The 14,328-nt window shown below is 45.7% G+C and overlaps 1 protein-coding gene across 4 annotated transcripts in view; it reads left to right on the top strand.

The window, feature by feature from the left end:
- ZNF638 (zinc finger protein 638) overlaps positions 1-14,328 on the top strand; it is a 570,425-nt gene that overhangs the window by 396,881 nt on the left and 159,216 nt on the right. For all 4 annotated transcript variants that reach the window (XM_033953374.1, XM_033953362.1, XM_033953382.1 and 1 more), the window contains exon 17: positions 11,333-11,458. In XM_033953374.1, the coding sequence (XP_033809265.1) occupies positions 11,333-11,458 (126 nt within the window). The remainder of the gene's footprint in view (positions 1-11,332; positions 11,459-14,328) is intronic.

The following is a 14,328-nucleotide window of genomic DNA, read 5'->3' on the forward strand; positions in this document are numbered from 1 at the left end:
TCAGCAGGTCTCTACTCTTCAGAAGTATCTTCCTGAATGTAAAGTTCCTCTTTTACAACAATATAATTCCAGTTTATTGCAACTACGTAAGTTTTTGGTTCGCTCCATCTATGATACCTTTGAACTTACATCTCGTGCTACTGCCATGCTTGGCTATGAGGTGCTTAGCTTGGCTTCGAGTGTCTGAGTTGGATTTTAACCACCAAGACTGCTTAGCTAATGTTCCTTGTTTGGACGATGAACTTTTTGGGGAATCTCTGGATGTCACCACTCAAAAGTTATCCACTCATGAGACCAGGTGGGACACCTTGATTAAAAACGAGAAAAAGCCTCCACCTACTCGCCCTTTCAGGCCACAGTCTTCATATCAGAGGTGTTTTGCTGCTCACCCTCTCCAGGCTCCTTAGCCTCAACCTTGTAGACAGTGGCAACAACAACAGCCTCATCAGCAACAACAGCAGGCTAAGCAGACTGCACAACCTAAATCTGCACAGCCTTTTTGACATGTTTCTCAGGGACATAGCCAGTCTTCCCATTTCTCCGCCTTGTCCTCACCCCATCGGAGGTCGATTTCATTTGTTCATTGATCGCTGGGAACTCATCACCTTGGACCTTTGGGTCCTCAACATCATTCGTCAGGGTTACTCTCTAAATCTTCAGACTCTTCCACCAGAAAGTCCTCCAAAAGAGTCTGCTTTGCACCCTGCTCAGTCCTCTCGTCTTCTCCAAGAGGTACAAACGCTTCTTCTACTCATTCCCATCAAAGAAGTTCCTCTCGATTAACACGGTTGGGGGTTCTACTTCCGTTACTTCCTGGTTCCCAAAAAGACTGGAGATCTCAGACCCATCTTAGACATCAGACATCTCAACAAATTTTTGGTGAAGGAGAAGTTCAGATTGTTATCCCTTGCGCTCCTTTATCCTCTCCTAGATCAGAACGACTGGCTATGCTCCCTAGATCTCAAGGAAGCCTACACACATATACCCATTCACCCGGCTTCCAGGAAATACCTCTGGTTTCAGATCAATCATTGTCATTACCAATACAAAGTTCTCCCTTTCAGCCTGGCATCTTCTCCCAGAGTATTCAAGAAGTGCCTGATTGTGGTGGCCGCATCTCTCCGTTCCCACGGCCTTCAGGTCTTTTCTTATCTGGACGACTGGTTGATCAAGGCTCCATCATCTCAGGTGGTGATGGTTTCACAGTGGAATTTTATAAATCATTTCAAATTACCCTGTTACCTCATTTATTAAATTTGTATCAGACTCAACTAACTAAAGGTTGCATTATAGGTAGTATGGCAGAGTCATTAACTATAGTTTTGCCAAAGCCAAATAAAGATCCCACTTTAGTTTCAAACTACAGGCCTATCTCATTAATCAATGTGGATGGAAAATTTTTGGCTAAGATATTGGCTTTACGCTTAGCCAAGGCTCTCCCTTTTATTATTGATATGCACCAAGCTGGGTTTGTTGCTAAGAGACATTCATCTAATAACACCAGATTGGCTTTTCATGAATGATCCGGCTTTTCTGTATCCTTGGATGTAGAAAAGGCCTTTGATCTGGACCTTCATGTATCAATCTATGGAATGGTTTGGAATAGGTTCAGGATTTATACGAATGATTCAAACATTGTATAGCTCCCCTGCTGCTAGATTGTATAGAAACATAGAAATAGACGGCAGATAAGGGCCACGGCCCATCTAGTCTGCCCACCTTAATGACCCACCCCTACCTTTCTCTGTGAAGAGAACCCACGTGACGATCCCATTTGGTCTTAAAATCCGGCACGCAGCTGGCCTCAATCACCTGAAGTGGAAGACCATTCCAGCGATCCACCACTCTTTCAGTGAAAAAGTATTTTCTGGTGTCGCCGTGCAGCTTCCCTCCTCTGATTTTCCACGGATGCCCTCTTGTAGCCGTGGGACCTTTGAAAAAGAAGATATCTTCTTCCACCTTGATGCGGCCCGTGAGATATTTGAACGTCTCGATCATGTCTCCCCTCTCTCTGCGTTCCTCGAGTGAGTATAGCCGCAACTTATCCAGCCGTTCCTCGTATGGGAGGTCCTTGAGTCCTGAGACCATCCGGGTGGCCATTCACTGGACCGACTCTAGTCTCAGCACATCTTTCCGGTAATGAGGCCTCCAGAATTGTACACAGTATTCCAGATGGGGTCTCACCATGGATCTATACAATGGCATAATGACTTCAGGCTTATGGTTGACGAAACCCCTACGTATACACCCTATGATTTGTCTAGCCTTAGATGAAGCCTGCTCCACTTGATTGGCAGTCTTCATGTCTTCACTGATGATCACCCCTAAGTCCCGTTCTGCTACAGTCCTTGCTAGGATCTCGCCATTAAGGGTGTAACTTCTGCATGGGTTTTGGTTGCCAAGGTGCATGACCTTGCATTTTTTGGCATTGAAACCTAGTTGCCAGATCCTAGACCAGCGCTCCAATAGGAGTAGGTCGTGCGTCATATTGTCGGACATTGAGTTTTTGATCGTTACACTCCTTTCTACTACATTGCATAGCTTGGCGTCATCTGCAAATAACGTTATTTTACCTCGAAGCCCTTCTGCTAAGTCTCTTATAAAGATATTGAACAGGATCGGGCCCAAGACCGATCCCTGCGGCACTCCACTGATCACCTCTGTCATTTCAGAGGGGGTGCCATTCACCACCACTCGCTGAAGCCTGCCTCCAAGCCAGTTCTCAACCCATTTTGTCAGTGTCACCCAATCCTATAGAACTCATTTTGTTCAACAGCCTGCGGTGTGGTACGCTATCGAAAGCTTTGCTGAAGTCTAAGTATACGATGTCCAGGGGCTCCCCAACATCCAGCTTCCTCGTCACCCAGTCAAAGAAGCTGATCAGGTTGGATTGGCAGGATCTCCCCATAGTAAATCCATGTTGACGGGGATCCCGTAGATTCTCCTCGTTCATGATCGTATCCAATTGATGTTTGATTAGAGTTTCCATCAGCTTGCTCACTATTGATGTGAGACTCACCGGTCTATAGTTTGCAGCCTCCATTTTGCAACCTTTTTTATGGAGTGGAATGACGTTAGCCGTTTTCCAGTCCAACGGGACTATACCTGTACTAAGGGAGAGATTGAAGAGCGCGGATAGTGGTTCCGCCAAGACATCACTCAATTCCCTGAGCACCCTGGGGTGCAGGTTGTCTGGCCCCATCGCTTTGTTAACCTTGAGTTTAGACAGCTCACAGTAGACACTGCCTGGCGTAAACTCGAAGCTACTAAACGGGTCTACTGAACAATCCCTCGTCTGTAGCAGAGGGCCAGATCCCGGCTCCTCGCGGGTGAAGACCGAGCAGAAGTATTCGTTTAAAAGTTTAGCCTTTTCCGAGTCCTCTTCTACATAGTTCCCGTCTGGTTTCCTAAGGCGTACTATCCCGCCTGTGTTTCGTTTCTGTCGCTAATATACCTGAAGAAGGATTTATCGCCCTTCTTGATGTTCTTTGCTAACGTCTCCTCGTTTTGGAATTTGGCCTCTCTAACTGCTGTTTTGACGGCTCTTGCCTTGACCAGGTAGTCTTCTCTCGAGTCCTGGTTCCCTGATTGTTTGTAAGAAATGAACGCTCTTTTCTTTTCTTTTATGAGGCCCGAGATCTCCACAGAGAACCACTGTGGCCTATTGTTCCTTCGCCGTTTACTTACTGATTTTATATATCGGTTGGTTGCCTCCTGTATGGTATTTTTCAGAGCTGACCACATTTCTTCTACGTTATCTGTTACCGCTTGGTTTTGTAGCGCTTGATGGATGAATTCCCCCATGTCCTCGAAGTTGGCGTCCTTGAAGCTTAGGACCTTGGTCAATGTGTTAGCTTTGGCGAACCCCTTTTTGAGATTGAACCATACCATATTGTGGTCACTGGAGGCCAATGCCTCGCCCACTGAGACCTCTGTGACACTCTCGCCATTTGTAAGTAACAGGTCCAGTATTGCCTGCTTCCTTGTTGGCTCCAGTACCAGTTGTTTCAGTCTTGCTCCCTTTATAGAGTTCAATAGCCTCCTGCTGCTGCTGGATGCAGAGGAAAGTGTGTTCCAATCCACACCAGGCATATTGAAGTCACCTAACAGTACTGTATCCCCACGCAAGGTGATATTCTCTATGTCTCCGATCAATTCCATATCCAGGTCCTCCTGTTGATTTGGGGGTCTGTATATTACGCCAAGATACAGACATTTGTCTTTCCCCCTGGCCAAATTTACCCAAAGGGATTCCCCTGTGTACCTGACATCTGCAATTCTGGTGACTTTAATGTCATCTTTAGTATATAGTGCTACACCTCCTCCCATTTTGCCCTCCCTGTCCCGGCGAAGTAAATTGTAGCCTGGTATGACCATGTCCCACCCGTGGGAGTCCGTGAGCCAGGTCTCAGATATCGCCACCACATCCAGGTCAGCGTTCCTCATTTCAGTCTCTAATTCTAGGATCTTGTTGCCCAAACTGTGGGCGTTGACGTACATGGCTTTCCATGTCGCATGTTCGCTTTTAATGCTAGTTTTATTGTGAGTATCTACCCCAGACACAGAAATGTGTGTACTCTGTGGGGGAATTCCCGCTTGAGCTATTAATAATAATTTTTCAGAACGTTTTAGTTTGCAGAGGGGGGTTAGACAAGGCTGTCCCCTGTCTCCTTTGCTCTTTGATATTGTATTAGAACCCTTATTATTAGCTATTCAACAAGTAAAGGAGATACAGGGTATTCCTTATTCAGATCAGGAGTACAAGATCTCTGCGTATGGAGATGATATACTCCTTCATATGAGAAATCCTGAAACAACCATTCCATGCTTATTTGAATTGATTGAGAAATTTGGAAAATTCTCAGGTTATAAGATAAATTGGAGTAAATCAAAAGTTCTTCCACTAAACGTGTATTGTACAAAAAGATTGTTTGATTTATTTTATTTTGTATGGAAAGAAGATGGTTTAAAATATCTAGGAAGTTGGATAAAAAATACGCTGGAAGACAATGAAAGAGAATGAAAAATCTTTATTGCATAAGGTAACAGAAATGTGCGAGCAGTGGAATCCTTTACATCTTTCTTGATTAAAATGATGATACTGCCTGTGGTTTGTTATCAAATGAGTATATTACCAGTTTTTATTTTAAGGGGGTCCTTTTATAAAAGTTTGGCTAGGTAAAACTCCTAGAATCGCTCTAATATCTTTACAAAACCAATTACAGAGGGTTGGGTAAATTTTCCCAATTTTTATAGGTATCATCAAGCCTATATTTTGCGCCAGGGTATGTAGCTCATAGACAATACTCATAGACAATACTCCAGGCTGGTTATGGTTGGAATGGCGACTCATGTTTCCTCTGCGCTTATGTCATGTTCTCAGTATTAAAATAGCTAGATTGTATAAGGAAAACAAAATATTAATGGGTATATGGAAAACATTACGATATATTAGTAACTTAACACCTGTTCCAATACATAAATTAACAAATCAAACTATATGGCTAAAGTCCAAGATTCAAATTGGCGGATTTAAGAGCATCTGGAAGCATTGGTTGATTGCAGTGATAGGTATTTTGGAGGATGTTATTTCTAATGGTGAACTGCTTGATTTTTCACAGTTGCAATGTAAATATGGCCTCAATAAATCACAAAGTTTTAGATGGATGCAACTGGAGCAGGCCATTCAGGCGGGGTTTCCTGAATGGAAAACTCTTAACAATCAATATAGCTTGGAGTTCTTATGCTTTCAGGTGGACTTCCTGGGACACCAGGCTGCACAGTGGTATAAATTGATAATGGATTAGTTAAAAAGAAGCCTTAAAATGGTCTTAGAGATATTTGGAGCATTGAGATTAAGCATCAAATTACTGCGTCTCAATAGCCACGAATTTGGTCTTGGAGGATGAGATCTACAGTGTCCGCATCTATGAGACAAACTTGTTTTTTTCTCTTACAAAGAGCTTTTTGGACCCCAATTAGATTGCAAAAGTTGAATAGCTCTAAGTCTAATAGATGCTGGCATTGTAATCTCGAAGTTGGACTCTAGATCATTTATTATTCTACTGTCCCTTCATTTTAGCCTTTTGGAAATAAATCTGGGGCCAAATAAACTGTTTATTGGAGAATCTTGTGGCTCTATCTTATGATACAATTCTATTTGGTATGTCAATGAGAACAGAGACTACACAAGTCAAAAAAAAAAAAACAACCCAAAACTGCCATGGATACTTTAAAAGACACAACTATCAGGCAGAACTAGTCTAAGGGTTCTGAGGGTGATGACTGAATGTTAAGTACACCTGTGAAAAGTTAACACGCTTTCAAGAACAAAGTGAAAAATGCGTATACTAAATATTAATGAAGTGGGCAACCTCAGTGTGGAGGGTCAGCGAAGGGAGAATTTCTCCAGCGCTTCACACAACAAGGCAAAGGCAGGGGTATGTGGACTCTCCAGTCTGTATTTTCTCAATGGGGCATTCCACAGGTGGACTTATTTGCAGCCCCTCACAATCACCAGTTGCCCCAGTTTTGCTCCAGACTTTACTCTCCTCTCCGTCTGGCAGCGGATGCTTTTCTTCTGGATTGGACGGGTTGGTTTCTGTATGCCTTCCCTCCTCTTCCTCTAATGTTGAGAACTCTGTTCAAGCTCGAACGGGAAGCAGCCACTATGATTCTCATAGCTCCAAGGTGGCCCAGACAACATTGGTTCTCCCTTCTACTTCAACTCAGTTCCAGGGAACCCATCTTGCTGCCAACATTTCCTACTCTGCTCACTCACTTCTGCATCCCAATCTGCAGTCTTTACACCTGACAGCTTGGTTTCTTTCGGGCTGAGTTGCTCTCAAACTATCCTAACTCAGCCTGTTCGACAAATTATTTATGCTTCCAGAGAGCTGGCCACGCAACAGTGTTACCAACGGAAGTGGTCTCGATTTTTCTTTATGGTGTCGTCTTCTTCATCATCGTGATACAACTTCCTTGGCAGTGGAGTTGGTGTTGGATTATCTCCTTTCTCTGTCTGACTCTGGACTCAAATCTACATCCATTAGAGTTCATCTCAGTGCTATTACTGCTTATCATGAACCAATGCAGGGGAAGCCTCTGACTGCTCATCCTTTGGTATCCAGATTCATGAAGGGGCTTTTCAATGTGAAACCACCTCTCAAGCCTCCACCGGTAGTCTGGGACCTTAATGTGGTTCTTTCCAGTTTGATGAAGCCACCGTTTGAACCAATGGCTTCAGCTCATCTCAGAGTATCTTACCTGGAAAGTGGTCTTTCTTATTGCTCTCACTTCTGCCAGGAGGGTCAGTGAGTTACAAGCACTAGTAGCAGACCCACCATTCACGGTTTTCCATCATGATAAGGTGGTTCTGCGCACACATCCAAAGTTTTTGCCAAAAGTTGTCTCTGACTTTCATCTCAATCAGTCTATTGTTTTAACAGTTTTTTTCCCTAAGCCACATTCTCATCCTGGGGAAGCGGCTTTGCATACTTTGGACGGTAAGCGTGCTTTGGCCTATTACATCGACAGGACAAAGCTGCATAGAACATCTTCCCCAACTGTTCCTCTCTTTTGATCCAAACAGGTTGGGGCATCCTGTTTCCAAGAGAACGATTTCCAACTGGCTCGCTACGGGCATTTCATTTTGCTATGCTCAGACCGGACTGGCTCTGGAGAGCTGTGTCACAGCCCATAAAGTTAGAGATATGGCAGCTTCTGTAGCTTTCCTCAGATCTACTCCTATTGAGGAAATCTGTAAAGCTGCCAGTTCATACTTTCACTTCTCACTACTGTCTGGAGTCTTTCTCCAAGCGGGATGGGCACTTCGGCCAATCTGTTTTACAAAATTTATTTTCATAATGGCCAACCTTCCCACCATCCCATTCTGTTAGCTTGGAGGTCACCCATCAGTGAGAATATGCTGCCTGCTTGTCCTGGGATAAAGCACAGTTACTTACAGGTGTTATCCAGGGACAGCATCCTCTTCCCTGGGTTGGCTTCTTAGCTGGCTTATCTTAACTGAGACCATGTCGGGCAGGAAGGCACATGCGCATGTGCGGTGCGGGCAATCGAGAACTTTCCAAGTTCTTAAAGCGTCCGTACCGGGGCTCCGTCAGGGACGTCAACCCATCAGTAAGAATATCTGCCTGCTGTCCCTGGATAACATCTGTTCTGGTAACTGTGCTTTAATGCTGCCCGATTCAGGAAAAAAAAATTTGATTCAGCCTATTGAATTGGTTTTTCGATTTGATTCGATTTTCATGCCCAATTGGGTGGGGTTTTTTTTTTTTTTCCCCAAACATCCTGGTGGGTTTATTTTATAGCCTCTTTACCCCCTTTGCCTCCTCCTAACCACACTGGCGCTGTGGTGTAAACAAAATAAACAAACAAAAAAGACTTTTCCTCTCTTTGTTAAATCCTAGCTCACGTTTGCGGTCTAACACCAGCTCTGGCAGGATACATGTTTCAAATCTGACATATTGTAATCACAAAACAGAAAATAAATTATTTTTTCTACCTTTTGTTGTCTGGTCATTATTCAAATCTTGTTGGTCCCAGGCTCTGGTTGTCTTCTTATAACTTGTTTGCCATGGTCTCCTTCTTTCTGCATGCTAACCATCCATCTGCCATCTCTGTCCTTCCCTTCCGTTTCCCTCCCCTCCCCAGGAGGTCTGACATCTTTCCTTTTTTTCATCTCCCTCCACAGATCCACCTTTTCTTAACTACCCTTTCATCCAGCATCTCTCCCTCCTTCCCAACCACCCCAGGGTCCACCATCTCTCCCTTTCTTTTCCCAACTACCCTCCTATCCAGTATCTCTATCCCCCTTCCACACCATCCCTTGTGTCCAACTTCTCTCCCTTTCTGTTCCTTCCCTCCCTAAATCCCATTGTCCATCATCTCGCTCCCTCTCCATCTGATTGTACAATATGATCATTGAGAGTGAATATTACCGATTTTTCCCAGTTAACACTGTAACCCCAGAGTAAGATACGAATAAAGGCTGGATGGGACTTAGCTGGATTTCAAAGAAACAACGTATTGTCGGCATAAGCGGCTATTTTAATTTCCCTGGTTAAGGATGGCATACCTGAGTGGAGTAGAACGGGTAAAAGTGGATTGATTTTTCACTATCAAAAATTACAAAAACAAGGGGCACTCGAAGTTACAGGCAAATACTTTTTTTAATTTTTTTAATTTTTATTATGAAATGAAAATAGGAGGATATTTTTTTTTTCACTCAAGAGAATAGTTAAGCTCTGGAATGCATTGCCAGAGGTTGTGGTAAGAGCGGATAGCATAGCTGATTTTAAGAATGATATGGACAAGTTCCTGGAGGAAAAGTCCATAGTCCGTTATTGAGAAAGACGTGGGGGGAGCCACTCTTTGCTCTGGATCGGTAGCATGGAATATTGCTACTCCTTGGGTTTTTTCCAGGTACTAGTGACCTGGATTGGCCACTGTGAGAACGGGCTATTGGGCTTGATTTGACCATTGGTCTGACCGAGTAAGGCTGTTCTTATGTTCTTAACTGGATCTCACCCTACTATTTTTTTCATCATTGCTATCCCATTTTGGTGGTGCAAGAAACTTGGTGACTAGCTTTGTTCTGGGCAAGGGATTGGGAGAGGTGGTGGTACTTCTCTGCTACTGCTATGTTAATGGAGGGGTGGTTCTTCTGCATTCCCTCTCCCACCATTGTCCTATCTTGCCTGCCATTCAGGGCAAAGGATTAGCCCCTGCTTACCCCTTTCCCCTCTTGACTGCCTTCTTACCTTTAGAGCAGCTATTTTTGGTGAAAGGCTGTAGCAGTAACAAGCACAGTGAGGTAGAAGTGGATGAGGCTTTGTTGAGGCCTTGGAGCAGCACAGAGGGAGCCTGTTTGCTCTGGATTGGTAAGTTTTTATAGTAGGCTGCTTTGTGGCACAAAACAAGTGTGAAGTAGCCTATTACTAAGCATATGTTTGGGGAAAGGCAGAATCTTTTGTGACACACTAGTGTGCTGTAGCAAAGTGTCAAAGAAGAACTGATTCAGACATACAGGCAAACTCTGGTATCGGGTACAAATTGAGTACCAGTCAAAAGACTAGGAGATGCTTATTTGTATAATAATGTAAGCGAAGTCCACTGTACTATTTACTGTTAGCCCCCAAAATAGAACTTGTTTTAAAAAAATACAGTGGTATCTTGGTTTACGAGCATAATTCGTTCCAGAAGCATGCTCGTAAACCAAAATACTCATATATCAAAGCGAGTTTCCCCATAGGAACTAAGGGAAATCCGCTTGATACGTTCCCCCCCTCCCCCCGCCGTGATCTGACATCCCCCAGCACCCACCTGAACACGCTGCTTATCCCCATCTGGCCACCAGCACCAACGCACAGAACATGCCGGTGCCCGAAGATCTGCATCTGCTTTTTTGCTGGGCCTTGAGCATCTGCGCATGCTCAAGGCTTTCGAGTTCACGCTCTCTCCGAGATTCAGAGAGCATGAACTTACAGCTTTGTATTATCTAGCCATAAAATACTTTCTCAGACGAGTGAATTTTCTCCTTTTTAATTTTCTAATGTATTCCCCTTTTGAAAAATTAAATGCTATATGTCAGCATTGATCTGAATTCCTGGTGCTGGCTTTCTTCATTGGGGAACTCAAATAATATTCAGTGTTCTCTGTATTTAAAGAATTCACTTAAAAATCTATGGTGTGGGAACATAATAGCATTCCCATTTCCTAAAAAACAAATCTGACTACTTCACTCATTAAAGCCTCAGATTATTCCTAGCAAAATATCCCCCTCAAATGAAAAGTTTGATTAATACTTCAATTTACCCTTATTAATTCTGCAAAGTAACTGAACAACGGAGCTGCAGGAGATGGAAAATTCCATGTAGATATGCTTTTAATGTGAAAGCACCAGCTACCTCAAACCTTATTTTGAGTTAGTCTTTAAAAAAAAAAAAAAAAAAAGACTGAAAAGATGTCTTGCCACTACATTCATCTCTCATCATAGGAGAAATTAAACAGAGAGTATACTAAAAAGGATATGTTAACACAATACTGAGGCTGCATATATTTTACAGTAGTAAAGATCATTACCACCGCAAAAATCAAGTGTTATCAAATTTTGTCACGCTACATTGCATTAGTAAATTGTTATTTTTATGCATTTTATGGAAGAAGATTAAAAGGAAACCTGCTTCAGATTAATTTGTAAAAGTTGCTAAGGGGACCTGGCTCCTTTTTGTTTTTTAAGTTATGCCATCCAGAAATGTGACTGCACATAAGTGTGTGATGTGTTTAATATACATATTTTCTGCTCTTACAGGCAATTCTTCAGCTTGATAGTGCTAAAGCTGCTAAAACAATGGTTGGCTTTTTAAAACAGTATCCTGTCAACATGAGTGATCACTTGCTGAAATGCACCTTATCACCTAAAAGAAAACTCTTACCGGTAAGAGATTGGACTTGAGAATGGTTGAGAGTGATTTCACTGTTAGTTGATATCTTGTATTCATAAATAGCTTTCAGCATTTTAGAATATTGATAGCTCTCCAGATGGTAGAATTTAAACTTTTTAGCTTCTGTTTAAGCCTTTCCAGACCAGTCCAGATGATTAGGTTATGTTTCCCAACCAGCAGACTGAAACAGAGGGTTGAAAAGCTCAGTGTTGACTTCACTTTCCTTTATAGAATATTGGAACTGTCATACACTCCTTGGTATCCTGTGTCAAAGCTAAAACAGAAGGGAGTTTTGGTTTCTAGTTAACCATCAAAGCTAAACTCAGTGCAATCAAGTACTTTATAGTAGAGAATGACACAGGGGAGGGGGGGGAATTTGTCCCCATCACCAACCCTGTGACCACTGTCACCGCCCCGTCCCCGAGACCATCATCCCCCACAGCATCCATACAAGCCTTAAACAATATTAATTAATCATATTAATTCATTATGGTAACCACAAAATTAAAACAAAAACAAAGCACACTGTATGCAGAGGAAATGTTAATTATCATTGTATCACCGATCCAGATGGAGTTAGGATTATCCTAACCCTGGCTGCCATTCCAGCATTAGTGGAAGCACCGATCAAGGCTACTCAGTCTGTTATCCCAGGACAAGCAGGCATGATATTCTCACATGTGGGTGACGTCATCTACGGAGCCCCGGCGCGGACAGCTTTTCAAGCAAACTTGATTGAAGTTTCAAGTTTGCACACTGCACCACGCATGTGCGTGCCTTCTCGCCCACTAGAGGGCGCATCCCACCTCGTGGTCCTCAGTTCAAATTTTTCCGCGGAGCAAGAAAGCCCTGTGGATCTGAGCTCCAGTGTTTTTGCCTTCTAGCTGCCGCGTTTAGTTTGTTTTTCCCTTCGAATTAGTTCGCGGTACTGTTTTCCTTTCGTTGGATGTCCCGTCCTGTTACGGGATTCAAAAAGTGCAGCCGGTGTGAGAGGTTGCTTTCCATCACTGACCCTCACCGGTGGTGCATTGTCTGTCTTGGGCCCGAACATCCGACAGACTCGTGTGATCGCTGTGCTACCTTCCAAAACAGGGCCCTCCGTTGCTGTAAGGCAAGAATGGCCGAATTGTTCGCCGTCGACGCGCCGCCTAAGGCCTCGACGTCGGCCTCGGCTTCGGCCCCGGCCTTGACCTCGGCCTCGGCGTCCTCGGGGGCCTCGGCCTCGCCTCGGCCCTCTTCCTCGAAGGCGTCGTCAGTGAAGCAAGCTTCGGGTAAGTCCTCTGTTCCATCCCCTTCAGCAAAGAAGCCATCCTCGAGTCAGGCCAAGGCGGGTGGGTCGACCCCGGCCCCGCATCGGACCTCGACTCCGCACACCCCGAGGGAATACTCGAGACCGAGGTCGCCCTCCAGGGAGTGTGCCCCGGACTCGGAACTCCCCACCTTCGTGGGGATTCCGGCCTTCCAGGATCTCCTCCGAGCACTGATCTCATCGGAGCTGTCGGGAGCCCTGGAAGTGTTGCAGCGTGCTGCGGTTCCGGCGGCCTCGACCTCGGCCTGGACGCCTTCGGTCTCGGAGGCCCCGGCCTCGGCTCCCTCGGGAGCCCCGGCCTCGGCGACCTCGGTCTCGGGTACTGGGACCCCGTTCACCTCGGTCTCGGCCCCGCCCCGGACCTCGACCTCGGGGGAACCCCCTGAGCGGAGTGTAAGGCCCAAAGAAAAGTTGCGCAGAGTGCGCCGTCTTTCCTCCTCTTCCTCCGGGTCTTCCAGACACGCCTCGCCCTCGACGCGACCTCGGACGGGGCGTCGATCGAGGAAGTCTAAGCGGCCCCGAGGCTCGCCTCGGCGCGACCGTTCCTCGTCGTTCGGGGGCGAGGCGTTGCAGGTGTCGGAGTTGCGCCTCGACAACCCGAGGCTCCTCCGCTCACCCCATGGGAAGTCTTCCCGGGCCGCCTCGCCGAGGAAACGGGAGAGTGTCCCACGAACCCCGGGGTCCTCACCCAAGGGTTCTGCGAGGAGGATAACTTCCCCTTCCCCCTCGAGGGCCCTCGAGAGGGGATCCTGGGATTCGGGATCGGTTAGGGATCCTCATTATTCCCATGAGGCCTCCCCCCTCTCCTCGGTGGGGCGGTCGAGAACCCCCTCTCCCCAGGCTAGGCCGTCCTCATTTTCATCCTTCGTTCAGGACATGGCCCAAGCCCTGGGGATTGACCTGATGGTAGGCTCTCGGTATTCCAAAGAATTTTTGGAGGAACAGGACCTCCCCATTCTTCCTAGGGAGGTGCCTAGACTCCCTCTCAACAGTGTCCTTCTGCAAACCTGGCTGAAGAACTTGTCAAACCCTCTTACAGTCACGTCTGTGCCTTCAAAAATGGAATCGAAGTATAGGACGATTCCCCCTAAAGGGTTCGATAAGGCGCAGCTCTCACACCAGTCTCTTCTGGTGGAGTCTGCTCTTAAAAAATCACAGCCCTCACGGGTTTCTGCGGCGGTTCCACCAGGCAGGGAGGGGCGGACCCTAGACAAGTTTGGCCGTCGCCTCTATTCAAATTCCCTGATGGCCACCAGGGTTCTAAATTACGCCTTCACCTTCTCCTCCTTTTTGCGTGGGATGGTGAAGGACCTTCCTCAATATCGAAACTCGTTACCGGACTCCCAAAGAGCAGGATTCGACAAGTTTATGTCCAACCTGTCTCAATTGCGGTTGTACCTATTCCATGCAGTGTACGACGCCTTTGAGCTGGTTTCGAGGGTGTCGGCCCTCGCGGTGGCCATGCGCCGCTTGGCCTGGCTTCGCACCCTCGACATGGACCCAAACCTGCAGGAACGCCTGGCAGACTTGCCTTGTGTGGGGTCCGAGTTATTC

The sequence above is a fragment of the Geotrypetes seraphini genome, chromosome 1, assembly GCF_902459505.1.
Source record: "Geotrypetes seraphini chromosome 1, aGeoSer1.1, whole genome shotgun sequence".
Lineage (NCBI taxonomy): Eukaryota > Metazoa > Chordata > Amphibia > Gymnophiona > Dermophiidae > Geotrypetes > Geotrypetes seraphini.